This window comes from Dama dama, chromosome 16 (genome assembly GCF_033118175.1).
Source record: "Dama dama isolate Ldn47 chromosome 16, ASM3311817v1, whole genome shotgun sequence".
Classification (NCBI taxonomy): Eukaryota; Metazoa; Chordata; class Mammalia; order Artiodactyla; family Cervidae; genus Dama; species Dama dama.
The window spans coordinates 31908917-31931651 of NC_083696.1; the positions used below are offsets into that span (position 1 = coordinate 31908917).

Genomic DNA, 22735 nt, shown 5'->3' on the forward strand with positions numbered 1-22735 from the left:
TCATGTACATTGTCAGCTGACCTAATTAGGCATCAGTTAAAAAATGCCAGCATCGCCCTCTTAATCCATGGTTCCTGTTGGCACTGATCCACATTCTTATAGCTTGCCTCAGGCTCTTGGCTGTCTGCCAAATCTTGCTGCTTTATTTATCCTCTTTGCGTTTTGAATTCTTTCTTCTGTCACCTCTTTTCTACCATTTTTCTTATTTAAAATGATCTGAAATTACCAGCCAGAAAGTGTTTTCCTTCTCAGAAAACTAACCAAATAGAAGGCAACAGATACATTCTTTCTTTATAGCTCCTTTCTTTTGTACAGACTACTTTTTTTTTTTTTTAAGACTTCTGGATTCTGAGATTTCAGGATGTTTACTGACTGTTCCTGGTTAACAATGTTTATCACCACTCTTGGTAAAGAGAGCCTTTACCAAGAGCCTTCAGGAGCTGAGAAAAGAGGAGTCATGAATGTTCTTACTCTACAGTTGGCTCTACTATAGTATGCAAGATTTATGCAGGTTAGCTGCTTTAAGATATTTCCAGAAATAAAGTTTCAATAAGACATCTGCAAGAAAGGTGTCAAATAAGAATTAAGATACTTGAAACTCAGAACCCTTTTAACCATAAAGGAAATCTAAAACTGTTGCCGTTTTAAGCCAAACCAAAAGCTCATGTAACTCCTTCTGCTAACAATACTGTCTTGTTAATAGCAGGACCAAAGGAAAGGCCCCCAGATATCACAGCAATATGGCACAGAATAGCAGAGCAGATGGGGGAGGAACTGGCAGCAAAGGAAGAAGGCTGGGGCCATTGGCACTGGGCACTTGTAGGTACAGGTGAATTTAAGTCAGTTTTCAGAGCCAGAGGATGCTGGAAAGGCCCCATTTGAAAATGTTTCATGGGTTAAACTAAGTAAGTGGTAATAAAAAACAGTATGTCATGTTTAAACCTAATCCTATAATATCACTAGCAAACATGATTTATAATCTTTTAAAAGTGCCAAAAGTAACAGTTAAAGGATTAAAAAAAAATTCTGACAGGTATATAATTTAAGATACTGTGACACACAAAATCACAATCCCTGTGTGACTTAGTATCCCTGTATAGCTAGGAGGTCTCCCCAAACCTCCCTTAAGTGTATTTAGCCCAAATCCCATGTGAGTGTTTACTAAATCCCTTGATTTGAAACTTTTTAATTTGTTTGAAGTGCTCAAATATTAAGAGTAAACACCTTCAATTTTAACTTGTACCAACAAAGTGCTATTGGTTTTCATCTCCAATAGTGCATTTTTTGTCAAGAAATTTATTAACCTTTACAAACACTATTTTCACTCATTCATAAAAAATGATTTATGATTAAATCTGTAATAAAACCATATAACATTCATCAATGCATTCAATAAGACTAGTTTCATCCATGGAACATAATAAACCACTTTAAAACAGCAGTTTTCATTCACGTCATATAAGGCTGTCAAATTAAAAATATTCCTTATAATGGGTTGTTATCCAAGAAATCCATTTCACTTCACGTTATGTGGTAAGACTGACGGATAGATCCTCTAAGAACAGAATCTGAAAGTAGACTCCACCCTTTTGGTCACCTTTTCAGTCTCTCTCTCAAACAAGTTTCACAACAGGAAAATATTTGTGAGCAGAGAAATCAAATTCAGGAGGAACCTGTGAAAACAAAGTCAATCGATGTATCTTATACATATTCAGACAGTAAACAAAATAAAGACGTAATTTTAGACTCCTGTGTTTTTAGAAACAAGGAAAAGAAAATGATTTAGCTTATCTCTGGATCTGTGAAGGTCATTAGAAAACATGCTGACCAATGGTTTTCTATTTTTAGAGACTACTTAATGAAAACAGACTTAAATTACAGGAAAAGGTCATGGATCAGCGATTTCTTTTAGTCCCAGGGTGGCTGCTACTTGTGAGAAATGAAATGAGTCACTGGTAAAGCAGAGGCGATAAGAAAGAGGGATAACAGAAAAGCAATGGGCGCAAACAGAGGTGTGTCCTATACAATGGACAGACGCCACCAGAAACGGCTCAGCGGCTGGCCTCTCACTTCTGCACCGACTGCTGACACAGCACCAGTGGAACCAAGCGAGGCTGACAGGATCGTCCCTCTCCTGAGCCACTGAAGTGTTTATTTATTGAAGCGTTCACTTTTCTAAAGGGGGAGGACTTTTTAAATAACTCCCATAAGCTGGTTTTCACACATTTTCTTTTGTTACCTCAAGTCATTCAGTAATTTATGTGGAAGGGCAGAGCAAACTTTAGAGATTTTAAGTCAACAAAATCTATAAGTTTCAAGGCAAAATGGCAAGCTTCGATTTATTTTCTGCCACTGAATCTCTTTAAGAATCATCTTTATGGGCATTTTGACTTTTTTGTAATATTTATTCAGCTTACTAAAAAAAAAATGAAGTTTATAATAATTGAATAATAATATATTTTACCTTGGATTCCTTTTTGTGTCCTCCTGCCAATAACTTCATAACCACAAAGTTGGGTTTGGCAACCTTTAAAATTCTATTGACCTAAATAATGAACAACATTAAGCTATCAAAATATAAAATTCATAGTCAAAATATATTGATTTATAGGTATCAATAGGAATGTGGCACAAAATAAGTGTCAGTATTTTATTAAAATGAAAGCAATTTCAAAACATGAGCACCACCATATATCTTTTAGTAACAAAGAACTCTAGTTTACCATCATGAAAACTTGAAAGGACTACTGTATCTTGTTTTCATTAAAACAAAGAAGCATTACATTGTGAAGTCCTGCAAAGACAGTACAAAATAATGTTCGGGGTACAGACTATGGAGTTAAGCTGTCTAGTTTCAAAGTCCAGTTTTGCCACTTACTAGCTATGAAACCCCTGCAAGTTTTCTAACCTCTCTGTCCTCCGTTTCTTCACCTGTAAAAATGGGAATATAATTTACCTATCCCGCAAAGATTTTTGAGGACTGAGTTAACACATATTATGAACCGAAACTCATGCCTAGCAGGCAGTAAGTGTCCTTTAACTGCTATTTCTGATAACCATTTGTCTAAAACGTTTCACCTGAAAATATGAATAACAACAGAATGGAATACTCACTTCTCTTTAAGAGGGAGTAATGGGCAACTTGAAAAAAAATTCCCATTGCCTGCTTCTTACTTACCTCACTTGACACATTAATTACCTCAAGTTCAGGAACTGCTGCCCCTCAGCTCCATATCACATATCCACTCACCTACATGACTACTCCATTTGGGCATCCAAAAGCCATGTTCAAAACTGAGCTGACCTTCCCAGCCCTGCCTCCCCATGTGTTCCAGCCTCAGTCTTCCCTTTACAACTCAATCCAACCAGATGGTGCTCAGGCCAAAAACCTCAAAACCACCCATGACTCCTCTTTTTCTCTAACTCCACCTCCAATCCATCAGTCAATACCACTGGCTAGACCTTAAAATTTACAGAGAATGCAATCACTTCTGATCCACTGGCACTACCATCTTTCACCTGGATCATAGCCATGGCCTCTAATTGGCTCCCTGGCTTCCATCCTTGGTTTCACCAGTCTATTTTACCAACACAGTGGCCAGCATGGTAATCCTTTAGAACAAAAATCAGATCTGGTCACATTAAAACTCTCCAGCAGCTCAACCCTGTGTTCACCTCACTCCAGCACACAGCCCTGGGCTGTTCTTCAAATACTCCAGACACACTCCTGCCTCTGTACCTTTACACATGTGGGTCCCTCTGCCTAGAAGGCTCCATTCCCAGGTGGGTCATATGACTTGCTTCTCTACCTTCTTCCAGGATTTGCTCAGAGGCCAACTTATTTAAAAATGTCTAATCCCTTCCACTTCCATACCTCCTGGAGCATTCACTATCTCTATTTTCAGAACAAAAATCTCTTTTAAGGTTTTTCTTCAGTACTGATCTTATAATAGACTATTTATTTATTTACTTACTGCCTGCACCCCCCTGCCCCTAGAAGGGTCCAGATTTCTGTTTGTTTTTTTTCCCCTGCTGGAATATACCAGAGTACTTAGGACATAGTACACACTCAACAATATCTGTATATTTACCATTTCCCACATGTACACAGGTATCTGTAAGGTAAATCCCAAGAAGCAGAATTTCAGGGCCTAGGCACCTGTGATTTTTAAGAGATTGCTAAGATACCTTTCATGGAGGCTGTATCAAGATATACCCCCCAAATGGTCTGTGTGTTACAGATAACTCGCATTTACAGAATAAATACATTTCAATAAAATTAGGTTATACAGTAAATTAATGAAACTCATAAAAGGCTGAAACAATATTTTGTATTTTGCAAGTTCTAAGCTCTGTAGAATGATACTCAAAATAGTCTTTAAAACAATAGGCTTTATTTTAAATGGTCAAATAGAATAAGGTTGTTTTTACTTCCTGTGATAACTGACTAGATCATTTTTTAGGTTTAAGATTTATGTAATTATATTTTAATACAGTAAACTATAATTAAAATTTTTAAAATTTAATGTTAACATTACTGAGCTGTAGATCAATCTGGGTCTTATTTCTATTCTTCCAGCTTTATGGTTCTAAGTCTTAATTTCTCTTTGCACTGATTTCTAAATTTACACAAAGGAGATATTTGTATCATCATTCATCATATAATTTTAAGTCTGAGAAAGTTAGATTGACATACTTAGCAGAAACATGACAGTCTTCATTTATTAATACTGTAAGGTTCATTTTATGATTAAACTGTTATCCAGTAGTAAGTGATGTACTTCCTGACAAACTTCCTGTAGAATAACTGTGACCGCAGTCTTACCTCATGGTCTGGGTTTGGGATATTTTCCAGTATCATTTTTGCCTGCTGAAAGTGCTTACTAGCTGCCACATACAGTTCTGGAGACTGAGGAGGAGGGCTATATTTATTGAGGTCAGACATTTCCTAAAAAGGAAGAAATACTATTATTTAAAGTATGTTTAATGTGAAAAAACTCTAAAATACCTTTTTAAATTAAAGAATTCTACATTGATTATCCATTCACATATGGACACTAAAGCAAACACTCTGCATGTCCTGGTTTTTTCCTATTCAATTTTCAACCTTTATATACCATACTTCATATTATTCTCATAATTAAATAACTGTTAATGTGATGGGTATACCCTACAAAGTCAAATAATATTCATACTATTTAAAACTGCTATTTCATCCCTTTATCTCACTGGTCCAATAATAGTTTCACTTGACTATTTTAGCAAAATGGACAGATACAAATAGCACATCTCCAAGAAGGTCTAAGACTAAATATTTTGCAATTATTCTAAGGAGCAGGTTCACCTTGAACTGCAGATAGTGCACTGGTGGTGGTGTCATTACACTGTTGAATGGAGCAAATCTGTGCTCATATCGAACTTGTTCACTATCAAGCTCAAACTTGGGTTTTCGTACTTTGCCATCCATGTCAAAAGCTACCATGGTCTACAGTACAAAGAGAGAGAAAGATGATAACAATATGAAAATTGTGAACATCCTCATTAATAGCAGAAAATAAGAAACAGCTATTTATACACAGTAAATCAAAACAAGGCTCAGAAATCAAGAACAGGAAAAGAAAAACTAGCTTTAATATTCATTTTGACATTCTGCACCATCTTTTATATGAAAAACATTCATGTTCCAGTGTCTAATATTTTAATTTTCCCAGTGAAATTGTACCACATGCACATTCTTCTTCTTAAGGCTTCTGTAACACCTTTGAAAACTTCAAGTAAAAGCTCCGGAAGAAAAAGTAATATTATCATTTCTATAAGAAAAGCACTGATCCTGTTTTCCAAACAGAATTCCATGTTCTATTTTATGCATTTTACTGTTTCCTCAAGTTACTCTCTCCTGAAAATGCCTGCTTTGCTCAAATTAAGCCTTTCATTGTGGAGCTTGCCCCTTTCCTAACATACTTCTAAAAAAAATCTGGAACCCATCTCTTCCAAGAAACCTTTTCTGATCATCAATCAGAAGTAACTCTTTCCTCTCTTAGTATCTATGCCACATATATGTCATCTGGTCTAACATTAACTAGGCACTTGAGACAAGGATCACATCAGATTAGACTTGGTATCTCACAACACACCTAGTACAAGACATCTGATACATGACAAATGTTCAGTATTTGTTGAACAAATTAATAAAACCACTAGACTTGGATAAAAGGTCATTTTTAAGCAGACAACTAGTAAAAATGAAGGTTAAATTAGAACCTAGAATCATAAGAGAGTTCATTTTAGTTAAATAATAAAACAGCAATGTAGCAACTTACTTTAAACATTCCAGCACACATGTTCTGATACGCCTGGCTCATTGTGATCTCTCGGCTCAATGGGCGAACTATAATTAGAAAGAAAATTATCCAAACTCCTTTCCCTCCTCCTCTCGCATTACTGCAGAAGAAATCTAAATTTTAAAAAAATCTTCTATCTTGTTTACCAAATTAAAATATTAAAAAGTTTGTTCCCACAGGCTAAATTTTATGGCCCAAATCTACAAATAATAAAATAGAGCTAAGGTTAAACAGTAACTGTGTTCTCAAAACCATAAGATTTCAGTATAAATTAATTGTAATTTTTTCTCAAGTCACAATATAGAGAGAATTTCTTATTACAGGAAAGCCATGAGTATAGTTATTTAATGACCCACTCAAACTGTTGAATCTGAAGGGAACACAAAGCACTATTTTTAATGATTGCAGTCTATCTGTATCAGCCCATGAGTGATTAATAGGGTAGTCCCCTGGAAACATTTCTTTCTTCTCATGGTCCTTGGGCAGTGTATGTTCATCTTTCTGTTTGACTGTAACAAACAGCACCACTCCAGACTTCCTTCCTTCCTGAGCTATCAGCCTTCTGTCAAGAGTATCAAGTCTCCTGCTGTCTTGTTCCTTATCTTATTCCATGTGGTTACTACTTTTTGTCCTAAGGTCCTTTGACACATGAAATAGGAAAGAAGTAAAAGAAAAGCAAGCAAAGAAACCAAAAGGATTCTACACTAATACTGTGACTCAGTTTCTACCCCAGTGTCTTCTGGAGAGAAGGTGAGTGAGTGAGTGAAAGCTGCTCAGCTGTGTCTGACTCTTTGAGACCCGATCGATTGTAGCCTGCCAGGCTCCTCTGTCCATGGAATTCTTGGCCAGAATACTGAAATGGGTAGCCATTCCCTTCTCCAGGGATCTTCCCAACCCAGGGATTGAACCCAGGTCTTCCGCACTGCAGGCGGATTCTTTACCAGCTGAGCCACCGGGGAAGAGAAGATGGGTGAGAATAAAAATATAATGACTAATTCATCCATTATTTGATGAAATTAAAGTGCATTCCAGTGTTACTTATTTCTTAAGTTTAAAAATAATTCACATCACCTTTCTTCTTTTTTTTTGTTTTTTTACTACTACGGCCTTTTTGCTGCTCTTCCATTATCCTTTCCTCTGCCATCTGAGAGCCATCGGCACGACTTAATGTCGACATCAACCAGGCATAAAGAAATTCAGAGAGATACCTTAATGAAAAGAAAATGTTAGTTAATGATAGATGTCTAAATGAGATGGCCTGGTCAAACATGCTCTAGTACTAATAAAGAGAGATTTTTTTTATAATTGTTTAAAAGTTTTTTGTTTTAAAAGAAGATTATTCAAATAGATAATTAATAGATTAAATCTTAAAAAAATGACCATTACAAATAATTAACTTTCCCTATCCTGTTGCCATACAATATGGAAAATTTCTTGTTGCCACACAATATGGAAAATATACTACAATGATGTGAGTTTTACAACTTTTCAAAAGATTTTTGGAGGGGGTACAAATCAGGGGTATAGGATTAACAGATACAAACTATTATACATAAAATAGATAAGCAACAAGGATTTACTGTATAGCACAGGGAATTACACTCATTATCATGTAATGATCTATAATTAAATATAATCTGCAAAAGTACTGAATCATTATGCTATACACTTGAAACTAACACAATACTGTAGATCGACTATATTTCAATTAAAAAAGATTTCTTGGTAATTACATATATCAGTAAATCAAATGAATGCCCAGCAAATTGTTTTTACTCTATCAATATAGGTCACATTTCACCTAAACCTATTAAGGAATTTCTTATTTTCTTATTAATTACAAAAGGAAACAAATACAGAACAAAAATTACATGCATTAGACAGAATGATTCTAAAACATTAAAAACATGCAAGCATATAATTTACTTGAGCTTATTCAATAAAGAAATGTGAGACAGATTATCTCACCAGGTACTAAATTCTTTTAAGTTTAAAATGGCAAATACTACTTTCTCTTAGGCCAGAAAAATAGTTCAAATCTAGGACATAAATATATATTCCTTGAATAAAATTAAGGACCACTACTATATTAAATGAAAATCAAAGATTTATAAGAAATTTCATGATCAAGTTTGTATGACACATTCCAAAAATTTCTCAAACAGTTATAAGGCAGGTTATACTGTTAAAACATGTTAAAAAGGAACATTTTCAAGCAAAGCCAGAGAACTCCCTGGCATCCGGTGGTTAGGACTCGGGTGCTTTTACTTCATGGACTGTGTTCAGTCCCTGGTCAGGGAACTAAAATTCTGCAAGTCACATAGCACAGCCAGGAGAAAAAAAAGCAAAACAAATGAAAAGATACACCTGGAATGACTTGGGCACTCTATTTTAATGCTAAACTGAGCGCTATGCCTCCTGGCAGCTGAAGCAAACCAGGGAATCTGCGCAGAAAGAGTATACAGAAAGGACGACTTCATCTGATTAGAAGAAGCATGTATTATGTGGAGAGAAAGAATTCCGGGCGATGAATTTAAGCACTTATTATAGAATCCTTGTAAAAATAAAAATGAATTTTTCCCCCATCACACTATAAAATGAGGGTTTGTAACCTACCTTAACTCAAAGGGATGATTTCTAGAGAGAACTAATGCTACCTTCTACCTTTTGACTACCTAACCCAAGAACAGATGAGTAAAGGGGAGAGCTGGCATAATTTAGGCCTTTCCTTTCATTTATCAGATATATCAACAAGCTTTTTACTACCTGCTTTATCAAAATTAATATACAATTTTATCTAAAGAGAATCAAAGAGCTAATATCCTATACCAGTTCTCAACTGTGATCTCAGGACCAGAAGCAGTCTTACCAGCAAAGCAGTTACAAATGCGAATGATTGGGGGGGGAGGGGTCCTACCCTAGACCTACTAAACCAGGAATGCCAGAACAGAGCCCAACAAGTTGCTTTCCAAGTGATTATGATGCATGCTAAATTTAAGAATTATTGGGTTTTTTTTTAACTGATTTTTAGGATCCACATGCTTTAGGGATCACATTCAGGAAGATCAACAACAATACATATTTTATAAAAATGCTGGAGCCCAATCTGTAATACTAAAACTAAACAGTAGTTAAAACTAACATCAAAGTAGACCAGGATACTTACAAGCAGAAGTAAAATTTCTTTTGTTAGCAAGAAATGAATCTGCTCAAATATATAGGTAAATTTCTATTCAAGTATTTATCTGAATATAATTCATCTGCCAATTCTGTGTGTCAAAGATCATATAAAAATTATATTTTAAGCAATCAAGAGCACAAAAGCTTCCAATTAGCTGCCTCAAACAACAAAACTTGAGCACAATCCTCTACAAAATGCCTTGTTTGAACAGGAGTGTACAGTATGAATTAATGAAAAAAAAAAATCCTAAGTAGCTATAACACCTGTTGGTAAGAGCTGTTACCTACATAAATGTTGGAGAATATACAAAATAATATTGTTCTCACATAACTATACTGATGCTCAATTCATTTTCATAACCAAGAATTACCTGCTAAAAGCCCTAGAAACCATGACAACAAAACCATGTTAATGGTTATGCTGTTCAGCCGCTAGCTCTGTGTGACCCTACGGACTACAGCACACCAGGCTTCCTTCCCTGTCCTTCACGATATCCCACAGTTTGCTTAAACACCTGTCCATTGAGTCAGTGATGCTATCTAACCATGTCATCCTCCATCACCTCTTTTTCCTCCTGCTCTCAATCTTTCCCAGCATCAGGGTCTTTCCAGTGAGTCAGCTCTTGGCATCAAGTGGCCAAAATATTGGAGCTTCAGTTTTAGTATCAATCCTTCCAATAAATATTCAGGGTTGGTTTCCTTTAGGATTGGCTGGATTTATCTCCTTGCAGTCCAAGGGATTCTCAAGAGTCTTTCCCAGCATCAATTCGCTTGCAGTCAGCGTTCTTTATGGATGTCCAACTCTGAGATTCATGCATGACCACTGGAAAAACCATAGCTTTGACTATACGGACCTTTGTTGGCAAAGTGATGTCTCTGCTTTTTAATATGCTGTCTAGGTTTGTCATAGCTTTCCTTCCAAGGAGAAAGCATCTTCAAATTTTATGGCTGCAGTCACCATCCTCAGTGATTTTGGAGCCCAAGAAAATAAAATCTGTCCCTGTTTTCACATTTTCCCCTTCTATTTGCCATGAAGTAATAGGACCGGATGCCATGATCTTAGTTTTTTGAATGTTGAGTTTTAAGGCAGCTTTTTCACTCTCCTCTTTCACCCTCATCAAGAGGCTAGTTCCTCTTCACTTTCTGCCATTAGAGTGATATCATCTGCATATCTGAGGTTGTTGACATTTCTCCTAGCAATCTTAATTCCAGTTTGTGATTCATCCATCCTGGCATTTCACGTGATGCACTCTGCATATAAATTAAATTAGCAGGGTGACAATACACAGTATTGACATTCTCCTTTTCCAATTTTGAACCAGTCCATTGTTCCTTGTCTGGTTCTAATTGTTGCTTTTTGACTGCATACAGGGTTCTCAGGAGACAGGTAAGGTGGTCTGGTACTCCCACCTGTTTAAGAATTTTCCAGTTTGTTGTGATTCACACAGTCAAAGGCTTTAGCGTAATCAATGAAGCAGAGTAGTTGTTTTTCTGGAATTCCTTTGCTTTTTTCATCATCCAACAAATCTTGGCAATTTGGTCTTTGGTTCTGCTACCTCTTCAAAATCTAGCCTGTACCTTTAAAAGTTCTCAGTTGAGGTACTGCTGAAGCCTGGCTTGAAGGATTTGAGCATCACCTTGCTAGCATGTGAAATGAGTGCAACTGTATGGTAGTTTGAATATTCTTTGGCATTGCCCTTCTTTGGGACTGGAAGGACAATTGAGCTTTTCTAGTCCTTTGGCCACTGCTAAGTTTTCCAAATTTGCTAACATGGAGTAAAGCACTTGAACAGCAATATCTTTTTGGATTTTAAAAAGATCAGCTGGAAAAAAATAAATAAAATAAAAAGATCAGCTGGAATTTTATTACCCCCAGCAGCTTTGTAGTAATGCTTCCTGAGGCCCATGTGATTTCACAGTCCAGGATATCTGGCTCTAGGTGAGTGACCACACTATCACGGTTATCTAGGTCTAAGATCTTTTTTGGTATAGTTCTTCCCTGTATTCTTGTCACCTCTTCTTAGTGTCTTCTGCTTCTGTTAGTTACTTACTGTGTCTGACCTTTACCATGCCTATCGTTGCATGAAATGTCCCCTTGATATCTCCAATTTTCTTGAAGAGATCTCTACTGTTTTCCACTCTACTGTTTTCCTTTATTTCTTTGCATTGATCACTTAGGAAGGTTTGCTTATCTCTCCTTGCTACTCTCTAGAAATTTGCATTCAGCTGGGTGTATCTTTCTCTTTTGCCTTTCACTTCTCTTCTTTCCTCAGCTATTTGTAAAGTCTCCTCAGACAATCACTCTGCCTTCTTACATTTCCTTTTCTTTGGGATGGTTCTGGTCACCAACCACCATCCACATTCTTCAGGCACTCTGTCGACCAGATCTAATTCCCTGAATCTATTTGTCACCTCCACTGTATAATCATAAAGCACCGATTTAGGTCATACCTGAATGGTCTGGTGGTTTTCCCTACTTTCTTCAATTTAAGTCTGAATTTTGCAATAAGGAGCTCATGATCTTTGCCCCAGTCAGCTATAGGTCTTTTTTTTGTTGACTGTATAGAGCTTCTCCATCTCAGCTGCAAAGAATATAATCAATCTGACTTCAGTACTGACTATCTGGTGATATCCATGTGTAGTGTCATCTCTGGCGTTGTTGGAAGAGGGTGTTTCCTACGACCAGCATGTTCTCTTGACAAAACTGTTAGCCTTTGCCCTGCTTCATTTGTACTCCAAGGCCAAAACTGCCTCTTACTCCAGGTATCTCTTGACTTCCTACTTTTGCATTCCAATCCCCTATATGAAAAGGACATTTAATTATTTATTTTGGAATTAGTTTTACAAGGTCTTGTAGGTTTTTATAGAACTGTTCAATTTTAGCTTCTTTGGCATTAGTGGTTGGGGCATAGACTTGGATTACTGTGATGTTGAATGGTTTGCCTTGGAAATGAACTGAGATTATGCTGTAGTTTTTGAGATTGCATCCAAGTACTCTATTCTGGACTCTTTTATTGACTGTGAGGGCCAGTCCAATTCTTCCAAGGGGTTCTTGCCCATAGTAGTAGATATAATGGTCCTCTGAATTAAACTCATCCGTCCCCATCCACTTTAGTTTACTGATCTCCAAGATAATGTTCACTCTTGCCATCTCCTGCATGACCACATCCAATCCACTTTGATTCATGGACCTGACATTCCTGGTTCCTATGCAACATTGTTCTCTACAGCACTGGCATCACTTTCCGATGCCGAAACAGTGCTCAGCTGTGGATGTGCAGGTGGTGAAAGTGACGTTCGATGCTGCTGCTCTTCAGCTGATAAGTTCTGTCCAACTCTGGGAGACCCCATGGACGGCAGCACACCAGGCTACTCTGTCCTCCACTATCTCACAGAGTTTGCTCAAACTCATGTCCACTGATTTGGTGATGCTATCCAACCATCTCATTCTCTGTTTTCCTCTTCTCCTTCCCTCAGTCTTTCCCAGTATCAGAGTTTTCCAATGAGTCAGCTCTTTTCATCAGGTGGCCAAAGCATTGGAGCTTTAGTTTCAGCATCAGTCCTTCCAATGAATATTCAGGGTTGATTTCCTTTAGGATTGACTGGATTTATCTCCTTGCAATCCAAGGGACTCTCAAGAGTCTTTCACCAAACCACAGTTTGAAAGCATCAATTTTTCAGTGCTTCAGCCTTCTTTATGGTCCAACTCTGATATCTATATATGACTACTGGAAAAACCATAGCTTTGACTCTATAAACCTGTCAGCAAAGGGATGTCTCTGCTTTTTAATATGCTGTCTAGATTTGTCATAGCTTTTTTTCAAAGAAGCAAGCATATTTTAATTTTGTAGCTGCAGTCACCATCCTCAGTGATTTTAGAGCCCAAGAAAAGAAAAGTGCCACTGTTTTCATTTTTTCCCCATCTGTAATCCATGAAGTGATGGGACCAGATCTCAAGATCTTCATTTTTCTAACGTTGAATTTTAAGCCAACTTTTTCACTCTCCTCCTTCACCTTCATCAAGAGGCTCTTTAGTTCCTCTTCACTTTCTGTCATTAGGGTGGTATCATCTGCATATCTGAGGTTGTTGATATTTCTCTCGGCCACCTGTATTCCAGCTTGTAATTTATCCAGTCTGGCATTTCACATGATGTACTCTGCATATAGTTAAACCAACAGGGTGACAATACATAGCTTTGATGTACTCCTTTCCCAATTTGGAACAGGTCTGTTGTCCCATGTCCAGTTCTAACTGTTGCTTCTTGACCTGCACACAGGTTTCTTAGGAGTCAGGTAAGGTGTTCTGGTATTCCCATCTCTAACATGGATGCTGTTAATGGTGTGGAAAATAATTATTTTCCTGCCTCCACAGCATTGATTTCAGGGAATATACAATATTTTAAATTTTAAGTTACATAATTTAAAAATGAATTGAAAAGAATAACTATAATTAGATCTAATATACTAAACTTAGCTGTTTGTGATGGGTAACAATAGGTCATTTCTATTTTAAATTACAACTAAATTACTATACTTTAATAGACTAACAAAAAGATGCCAGATAGCTGAATTCATTTTAGATCTCAATTTTCTTACTTTATTTCTGTGACAGGTTTTTCATGTCTAAAATATTCTCAAGCATCCTCTTACTAGACATATCTCACCCCAAAGTGAAAGTTAAGAACTACTCTGCTGAAGATTACCTCTTGTAAACTTCTTCAAAGCTACTGAGACAAATCCTCAGGGCCAGTTTGCAACAGTTATACTCCCAATGATAATCTTAGCCGTAATTTCTTCTCAGAAGGAAGATCTGGTTCATATTTTGAACTTTAATTCATTTAAGTACATTCCACAGCTAGTACCTAGCGTCACTGATGTCAGGGCAAAATGTATGTTAATTTTTCTCTTTGGAAACAGATAAAAGTCCATTAATCAATTTACTTTTAAGCACTTTATCAGTGATTTTAAAATAATGATTCAAATGGCAGAAAAAAATGTATTTGTACACTATTAAGACACTTAAGATTTTTAAGATGATCTGGCTCTAATTTTCAACAGATATTCTTCAACTGTCCCACAGCTGAAATTCAAATACAGTAAATTAAAAAAAAAAAAAACCCTAAAATTACACTCTACAGATGCTCTCACAAATCTTATCTATCCCACCCACCATCAATTTTAACTCCAATCATTCTCTTACCAATATATGTAATAATACTCGTGCATGCTGTAGAGCTCCAATTCGAAGCCACTTAGGAGATACTGTATCATAATTCGAAGGTTATGGTAAAGGACCCAGGTACCTAAACAGGCCAAATGCTGCCTGTGGGGCTCCTGTTTCAACAGCATAGTATGCAGGGCTGCATCAACCTTCTCTGCCTATCACAACAAAATGTCATTAATATCAACTTGTTAAGGTAATGAAAGAATTACAAAAAATGTAACAGCTAAAAATAGCACACAAGCAGACAATGTAACTCTCACCACTTAAAGAATTCATACTTTAAAATGCACCTTTGGTGAGATCTACATTCAAACCTTTCATTTCTGAAAGGATAATATTTATCTAAACACTTCCTAGATTAAAAAGACATCCATTTTACAGTATAAAAATAACTGGCTTCAGATCTATAGTTATATTATCAATGTGGCTGTTGCTCACATTTAAATGAAGACTAATATATTTTTATTACAATGCAAACTTACTCTAATTGTAACTACAGCTCTATACCTATTTTATAATTCATTAATTATAATCATTTAAAATGTTTTTATTTAGATTACTGTTCTATTTCTTTCTGTAAATTTTTCTTTGGTATATGTAACTGTTACATTTCAATGGAAAAGAAAATTCACCATATTAAAAAATTAAGTAGTCAAATTATTGTTCTAAAGAATTGTTTCTGAAAATCTAGTCAAGGTATATAAATTGCTTATTTTGGAAGGGAAGGCTTCTTTTTGGCTCTTACCTCATCCTGCAAGGTAGCAAATTCTTCAAGAATATGACCGAGTTTATCTCTCTGCCGAGCCCTGTTATGTCCATGGATCTGAATAAGACTACAGAATGGCTGTAATACACAATACGATTGTTAACTGTATTTGTTAACAGTGTAATTTATTAACTGTCAATATGAAATCTGCTGATACTAAAGAAAATTAACACTCCAAATTTTCAAAATCAGGTTTAAGGGAAAAAATGTTGTATATAACAATAATGCCTATGCATACTTACTACAAAGGTGTTTCTTTTAAAGGAACTCAATACTAGAAATTATTAATAGCCAGAGGAAAGTGATTGGTTACAAAACTTGCTCTCATATGGCAAAAAAATTCCTTCAATCTTTAGATATTTTTTCCACATATTCAAGAGCAGTTTCTTTTCTGCTTATTTCAAGTCAAAAGCTACTGTTCAAGCCAGACACTTCTGTGTACTGCTTTAAATATACCAGAATGCCTAATAATTAGGTAATGGCTAAAACCCAGAAAAACACAATAAAGAATCTACCCGCAATGCAGGAGACCTGGGTTCAATCCCTGGGTTGAGAAGATCCCCTGGAGGAGGGAATGGCAATCCACTCCAGTATTCTTGCCTGGAGAATTCCATGGATAGACAAGCCTTGTGGGCTACAGTCCATTGGGTGGCAAAGAGTCAGACACGACTGTGTGACTAACACTTGTTCACTAAGGTTCTTTATCACTGTTTTTAATCTATTCAGTATTCTCATATAAAATACTGTAACAGTTCATGAATCAGACAACAGACAGGAATGCTCTGATTTAAGAAATATGCATTTTAAGATTCTCTAAGGATAGTAATGATTTTACATTTGTATACTTTGATAGCTATTATCTCATTTAACCAACAAGTAGTCTGTAAGAGGTATCAAAGGAGTATTAACATTTCATTTTTTTAAAGATTGGCAAGTTTATAAAAAAGTAAAGTGTCTGCCTGATAATGATAAAATGGCAGTTAATAAAAATAAAATCTGGTCTTTTATTGATTTTCCTTGCATCATACCATGCTATCTTATCCCACTTCCTCTTTACACACAAACACACATTTAGTAAATGGAACTGGTCAAAAAAGATATATAAAAAGCTTATAATTAAGAATGATTTATAATTAATTTGATCAACTATGAAGCTTTTATTTTTTCCAAATTATTTGAGATTTGAAAAAATTTATGATCTCATCTAAATTTGATAATTTTAATTTTACTATAGTCCTGCTTCTGGGTAGTTCAGCTGGTAAAGAATCCATCTGCAATGCAGGAGACCCTGGTCTGATTCCTGCGTGGGAAGATTCCCTGTAGAAGGGATAGGCTATCCACTCCAGTATTCTTGGGCTTCCTTGGTAGCTTAAGACAGTAAAGAATTGGCCTGCAATGCAGGAGACCTGGGTTCCATCCCTGGATTGGAAAGATCCCCTGGAGGAGGGCATGGCAACCCACTCCAGTATTCTTGCCTAGAGAAACCCCATGAACAGAAGAGCCTGATGGGCTACAGTCCATGGGGTCACAAAGAGTTGGGCACATCTAAGCGACTAAGCACAGTACGTAATCCTGCACATTAAAGCAGTACAAACATAAACGCCTGGGGATGTTACCCATATTCGTTATTTATAAGGTCGAAAGTAAAGAGTTTTTATGTCCTTTTTAAAAAAAAAAGTAAACTCCTTTCTCTTTAGATGGGGGTCATGGCTAATTCTGTTTCTGTTGTCCACAAGGGTTATGGTGAGAGGGCATCAGAAGGTGCCTCAGTATGTAACAATCTCGCAGGAAGACTACAGGTTATGAAGTTATCCACTTGAGTCTAAGAGGAGACAAAAATTTCCTACTTATTCAGGGAAAATGAGTAAGAAACATTAGATGAAAAAACAGCACAAATTAATGCTATTGAAGATTTTTCACGCCACAATCCACCACAATGATCCAAACTGAAGCTCTTACCCGAACACAGTGAGTAACAAAAGAGTCAATACAGTCCTTAGCCTGGTGATTATTATATAGGCAGCACCTGTAAAATAATGTAATATTCTTGTTATTCAAATTAAACTATTTGGCCTACAAAAAGAAGCACTGTAGATGCTACCAACACATAGGGAAGGCGGAAAAATGAGAAAATGGAAACAAATACATCATGAAGTTTAAGAGTGCTAGCATTTCACTAACTAGGCAGTATTTCACTATTTGTTAGCCACATAATAAATGTGCAATATTTCCAGTTCCTTTAGTTCTGTACTTGAACAATTAAGTGCTGGATCCAATAATATCAACAAAGAGGGAAAATTCTAAAGCTCTACTTTTTCTAATCCTACTCTAATGTTTGTTATTTTCCTACAGGTGATACCCTTGTGAACTGGACTTACAACAGTAATTATTTAAAAACTACTGTATTCATGTCAATGTATGACAAAACCCACTGCAATGTTGTGAAGTAATTAGCCTCCAACTAATAAAAATAAATGAAAAAAAAAATAGGTTAAACAAAATTAGCAAAAAATAAAAATAAAATAAAATAAAAAATACTGTATAGAATCTGATTTTTCTCAAGATATACCCACATTTCCAATCACTGGCCAAAATTACCACCTTGACATCCTGCTAGCACCTCACTGTCTATCCTCACTGTCTATCCTCACCACTCTATGTAGTGCTCCTTATCTCAGTTAAAAGCATCACTTAACTGAGAAAGGCTTTCCTGTTTAGTCTGGGAAGATCTGTTACCTGCCTGGCCCTGGAGGAAATACAAGAGTTGAAGAGATGGAAAGTGTTTTTCCCCCCTTTTCCTGAGGTAGGAGGGCAGCAGCCTTTGCTCCTAAGGAGACAGGAAGGAGGAAACACTTTCCTTGGTGCACCGAAAGGAGCTGACAACTTGCTATTCCTAAGTGTTCACCACAACTGAGCAATCTGACCAGAACCTCAGAGATAAAACAGAATCATGACCATGTGACAGAAAATGACACAGCAGGCAGCAGCCAGAAGAAAGAAAAGGCAGGACACCTGAAACAGGTGGCAGCAAAAGAGAAGTGCTGGAAGGTCCAAGGTAAGAAAATTGCTTAAGATGACAAAAACAAAGCACTTAAAAAAAAGGGACTTTCTAGATCCGAAAATTAGGATTTCTTAAGTTAAAAAGGTTACTATGTGAAAGGATGCTCACAACAGCCTTGAGGATCAAGAGAATAACTTTCTTATAACACAGCAAAAATAGATGTCATGAGGAATACAGAGGAAAAAATCTACAAGACAGAGTATGCAAAAGAGCTCTTTTAAAAGAAAAGAACAACAACAACAAAAATAATAAAAGAAAAGAACAAGACCAAAAGAAAGCAGGAGTCGCAATACTCATATCAGATAAAATACTTTAAAATAAAGTCTGTGAAAAGAGACAAAGGAGGACACTACATAATGATCAAATGTTCAATCCAAGAAGAAGATATAACAATTATAAATATATATGCACCCAACATAGGAGCACTGCAATATGTAAGGCAATTGCTAACAAGTATGAAAGGGGAAATGAACAATAACACAATAATAGTGGGTGACTTTAATATCCCACTCACACCTATGGATAGATCAACTAAACAGAAAATTAACAAGGAAATACAAACTTTAAATGACACAATGGACCAGTTAGACCTAATTGATATCTACAGGACATTTCACCACAAAACAATCAATTTCACCTTTTTCTCAAGTGCACATGGAACCTTCTCCAGGACAGATCACATCCTAGGCCACAAATCTAGCCGTGGGAAATTCAAAAACATTGAAATCATTCCAGTCATCTTTTCTGACCACAATGCAGTAAAATTAGATCTCAATTACAGAAAAAAACTATTAAAAATTCAAACATATGGAGGCTAAATAACATGCTTCTGAATAACAAACAAATCATAGAAGAAATCAAAAAAGAAATAAAAATATGCATAGAATGAATGAAAATGAAAACACAACAACCCCAAACCTATGAGACACTGTAAAAGTAGTGCTAAGGGGAAGGTTCATAGCAATACAGGCTTACCTCAAGAAAAAAGAAGAAAGTCAAATAAATAACCTAACTCTACACCTAAAGCAACTAGAGAAGGAAGAAATGAAGAACCCCAGGGTTAGTAGAAGGAAAGAAATCTTAAAAATTAGGACAGAAATAAATGCAAAAGAAACAAAAGAGACCATAGCAAAAATCAACAAAGCTAAAAGCTGGTTTTTTGAAAAGATAAGTAAAATTGACAAACTGTTAGCCAGATTCATCAAGAAACAAAGGGAGAAGAATCAAATCAACAAAATTAGAAATGAAAATGGAGAGATCACAACAGACAACACTGAAATACAAAGGATCATAAGAGACTACTACCAGCAGCTATATGCCAATAAAATGGACTACTTGGAAGAAATGGACAAATTCTCAGAAAAGTATAACTTTCCAAAACTGAACCAGGAAGAAATAGATCTTAACAGACCCATCACAAGCATGGAAATTGAAACTGTAATCAGAAATCTTCCAGCAAACAAAAGCCCAGGACCAGATGGCTTCACAGCTGAATTCTACCAAAAATTTAGAGAAAAGCTAACACCTATCTTACTCAAACTCTTCCAGAAAACTGCAGAAGAAGGTAAACTTCCAAACTCATTCTATGAGGCCACCATCACCTTAATTCCAAACCCAAACAAAGATGCCACAAAAAAAGAAAACTACAGGCTAATATCACGGATGCAAAAATCCTTAACAAAATTCTAGCAAACAGAATCCAACAACATATTAAAAAGATCATACATCATGACCAAGTGGGCTTTATCCCAGGAATGCAAGGATTCCTTACTATCTGCAAATCAATCATGTAATACACCACATTAACAAATTGAAAGATAAAAACCATATGACTATCTCAATAGATGCAGAAAAAGCGTTTGACAAAATTCAACATCCATTTATGATAAAAACTCTCCAGAAAGCAGGCATAGAAGGAACATACCTCAACATAATAAAAGCTATATATGACAAACCCACAGCAAACATTATCCTCAATGATGAAAAATTGAAAGCATTTCCCCTAAAGTCAGGAACAAGACAAGGGTGCCCACTCTCACCACTACTGTTCAACATAGTTTTGGAAGTGTTGGCCACAGCAATCAGAGCAGAAAAAGAAATAAAAGGAATCCAGATAGGAAAAGAAGAAGTAAAACTCTGTTTGCAGACGACATGATCCTCTACATAGAAAACCCTAAAGACTCTACCAGAAAATTACTAGAGCTAATCAATGAATATAGTAAAGTTGCAGGATATAAAATTAACACACAGAAATCTCTTGCATTCCTATACACTAACAATGAGAAAACAGAAAGAGAAATTAAGGAAATAATACCATTCACCATTGCAACAAAAAGAATAAAATACTTAGGAGTATGTCTACCTAAAGAAACAAAAGACCTATATATAGAAAACTATAAAACACTGATGAAAGAAATCAGAGGACACAAACAGATGGAGAAATATACCATGTTCATGGATTGGAAGAATCAGTATTGTGAAAATGAGTATACTACCCAAAACAATCTACAGATTCAATGCAATCCCTATCAACAGTATTTTTCACAGAACTAGAACAAATAATTTCACAATCTGTATGGAAATACAAAAACCCTCGAATAGCCAAAGCAATCTTGAGAAAGAAGAATGGAACTGGAGGAATCAATCTGCTTGACTTCAGGCTCTACTACAAAGCCACAGTCATCAAGACAGTATGGTACTGGCTCAAAGACAGAAATATAGATCAATGGAACAAAATAGAAAGCCCAGAGATAAATCCACGAACCTATGGACACCTTATCTTTGACAAAGGAGGCAAGGACATACAATGGAAAAAAGACAACCTCTTTGACAAGTGGTGCTGGGAAAACTGGTCAACCACTTGTAAAAGAATGAAACTAGAACACCTTCTAACACCATACACAAAAACAAACTCAAAATAGATTAAAGATCTAAATGTAAGACAAGAAACTATAAAACTCCTAGAGGAGAACATAGGCAAAACACTCTCCGACATGAATCACAGCAGGATCCTCTATGACCCACCTCCCAGAATATTGGAAATAAAAGCAAAACTAAACAAATGGGACCTAATGAAACTTAAAAGCTTTTGCACAACAAAGGAAACTATAAGCAAGGTGAAAAGACAGCCTTCAGAATGGGAGAAAATAATAGCAAACAAAGAAACAAAGGATTAATCTCAAAAATATACAAGCAACTCTTGCAGCTCAACTCCAGAAAAATAAATGACCCAATCAAAAAATGGGCCAAAGAGCTAAACAGACATTTCTCCAAAGAAGACATACAGATGGCTAACAAACACATGAAAAGATGCTCAACATCACTCATTATCAGAGAAATGCAAATCAAAACCACAATGAGGTACCATTACACGCCAGTCAGAATGGCTGATATCCAAAAGTCTACAAGCAATAAACGCTGGAGAGGGAGTGGAGAAAAGGGAACCTCATACACTGTTGGTGGGAATGCAAACTAGTACTGCCACTATGGAGAACAGTGTGGAGATTCCTTAAAAAACTGGAAATAGAACTGCCATATGACCCCGCAATCCGACTCCTGGGCACAGACACCAAGGAAACCAGATCTGAAAGGGACACGTGTACCCCAATGTTCACCGCAGCACTGTTTATAATAGCCAGGACATGGAAGCAACCTAGATGCCTATCAGCAGACGAATGGATAAAAAAGCTATGGTACATATACACAATAGAATATTACTCAGCCATTAAAAAGAATACATTTGAATCGGTTCTAATGAGATGTATGAAACTGGAGCCCATTATACACAGTAAAGTAAGCTAGAAAGAAAAACATCAATACAGTATACTGAGGCATATATATGGAATTTAGAAAGATGGTAACGATAACCCTATATGCAAGACAGAAAAAGAGACACAGATGTATAGCACAGACTTTTGGACTCTGTGGGAGATGGCGAGGGTGGGATGATCTGAGAGAATAGCATTGAAACATGTATATTATCAAGTGTGAAACAGATCGGCAGCCCAGGTTGGATGCATGAGACAAGTGCTCAGGGCTGGTGCACTGGGAAGACCCAGAGGGATGGGATGGGGAGGGAGGTGGGAGGGGGGATCAGGATGGGGAACACATGTAAATCAATGGCTGATTCATGTCAATGTATGGCAAAAACCACTACAATATTA

The 22735-nt window shown here is 36.3% G+C and overlaps 1 protein-coding gene across 5 annotated transcripts in view; it reads right to left on the reverse strand.

Moving 5' to 3' along the window:
- Nucleotides 1-1276: 1276 nt before the first annotated feature.
- Nucleotides 1277-22735, reverse strand: part of NAA35 (N-alpha-acetyltransferase 35, NatC auxiliary subunit) — a 91841-nt gene continuing 70382 nt past the window's right edge. For all 5 annotated transcript variants that reach the window (XM_061163722.1, XM_061163723.1, XM_061163724.1 and 2 more), the window contains 9 exons: nt 17471-17537; nt 15491-15589; nt 14722-14900; nt 7413-7549; nt 6321-6388; nt 5345-5485; nt 4826-4948; nt 2465-2545; nt 1277-1673 (listed from right to left, as the gene is read on the reverse strand). In XM_061163722.1, coding sequence (XP_061019705.1) covers nt 1614-1673; nt 2465-2545; nt 4826-4948; nt 5345-5485; nt 6321-6388; nt 7413-7549; nt 14722-14900; nt 15491-15589; nt 17471-17537 — 955 coding nt within the window. In that variant the 3' untranslated portion in view covers nt 1277-1613. The remainder of the gene's footprint in view (nt 1674-2464; nt 2546-4825; nt 4949-5344; nt 5486-6320; nt 6389-7412; nt 7550-14721; nt 14901-15490; nt 15590-17470; nt 17538-22735) is intronic.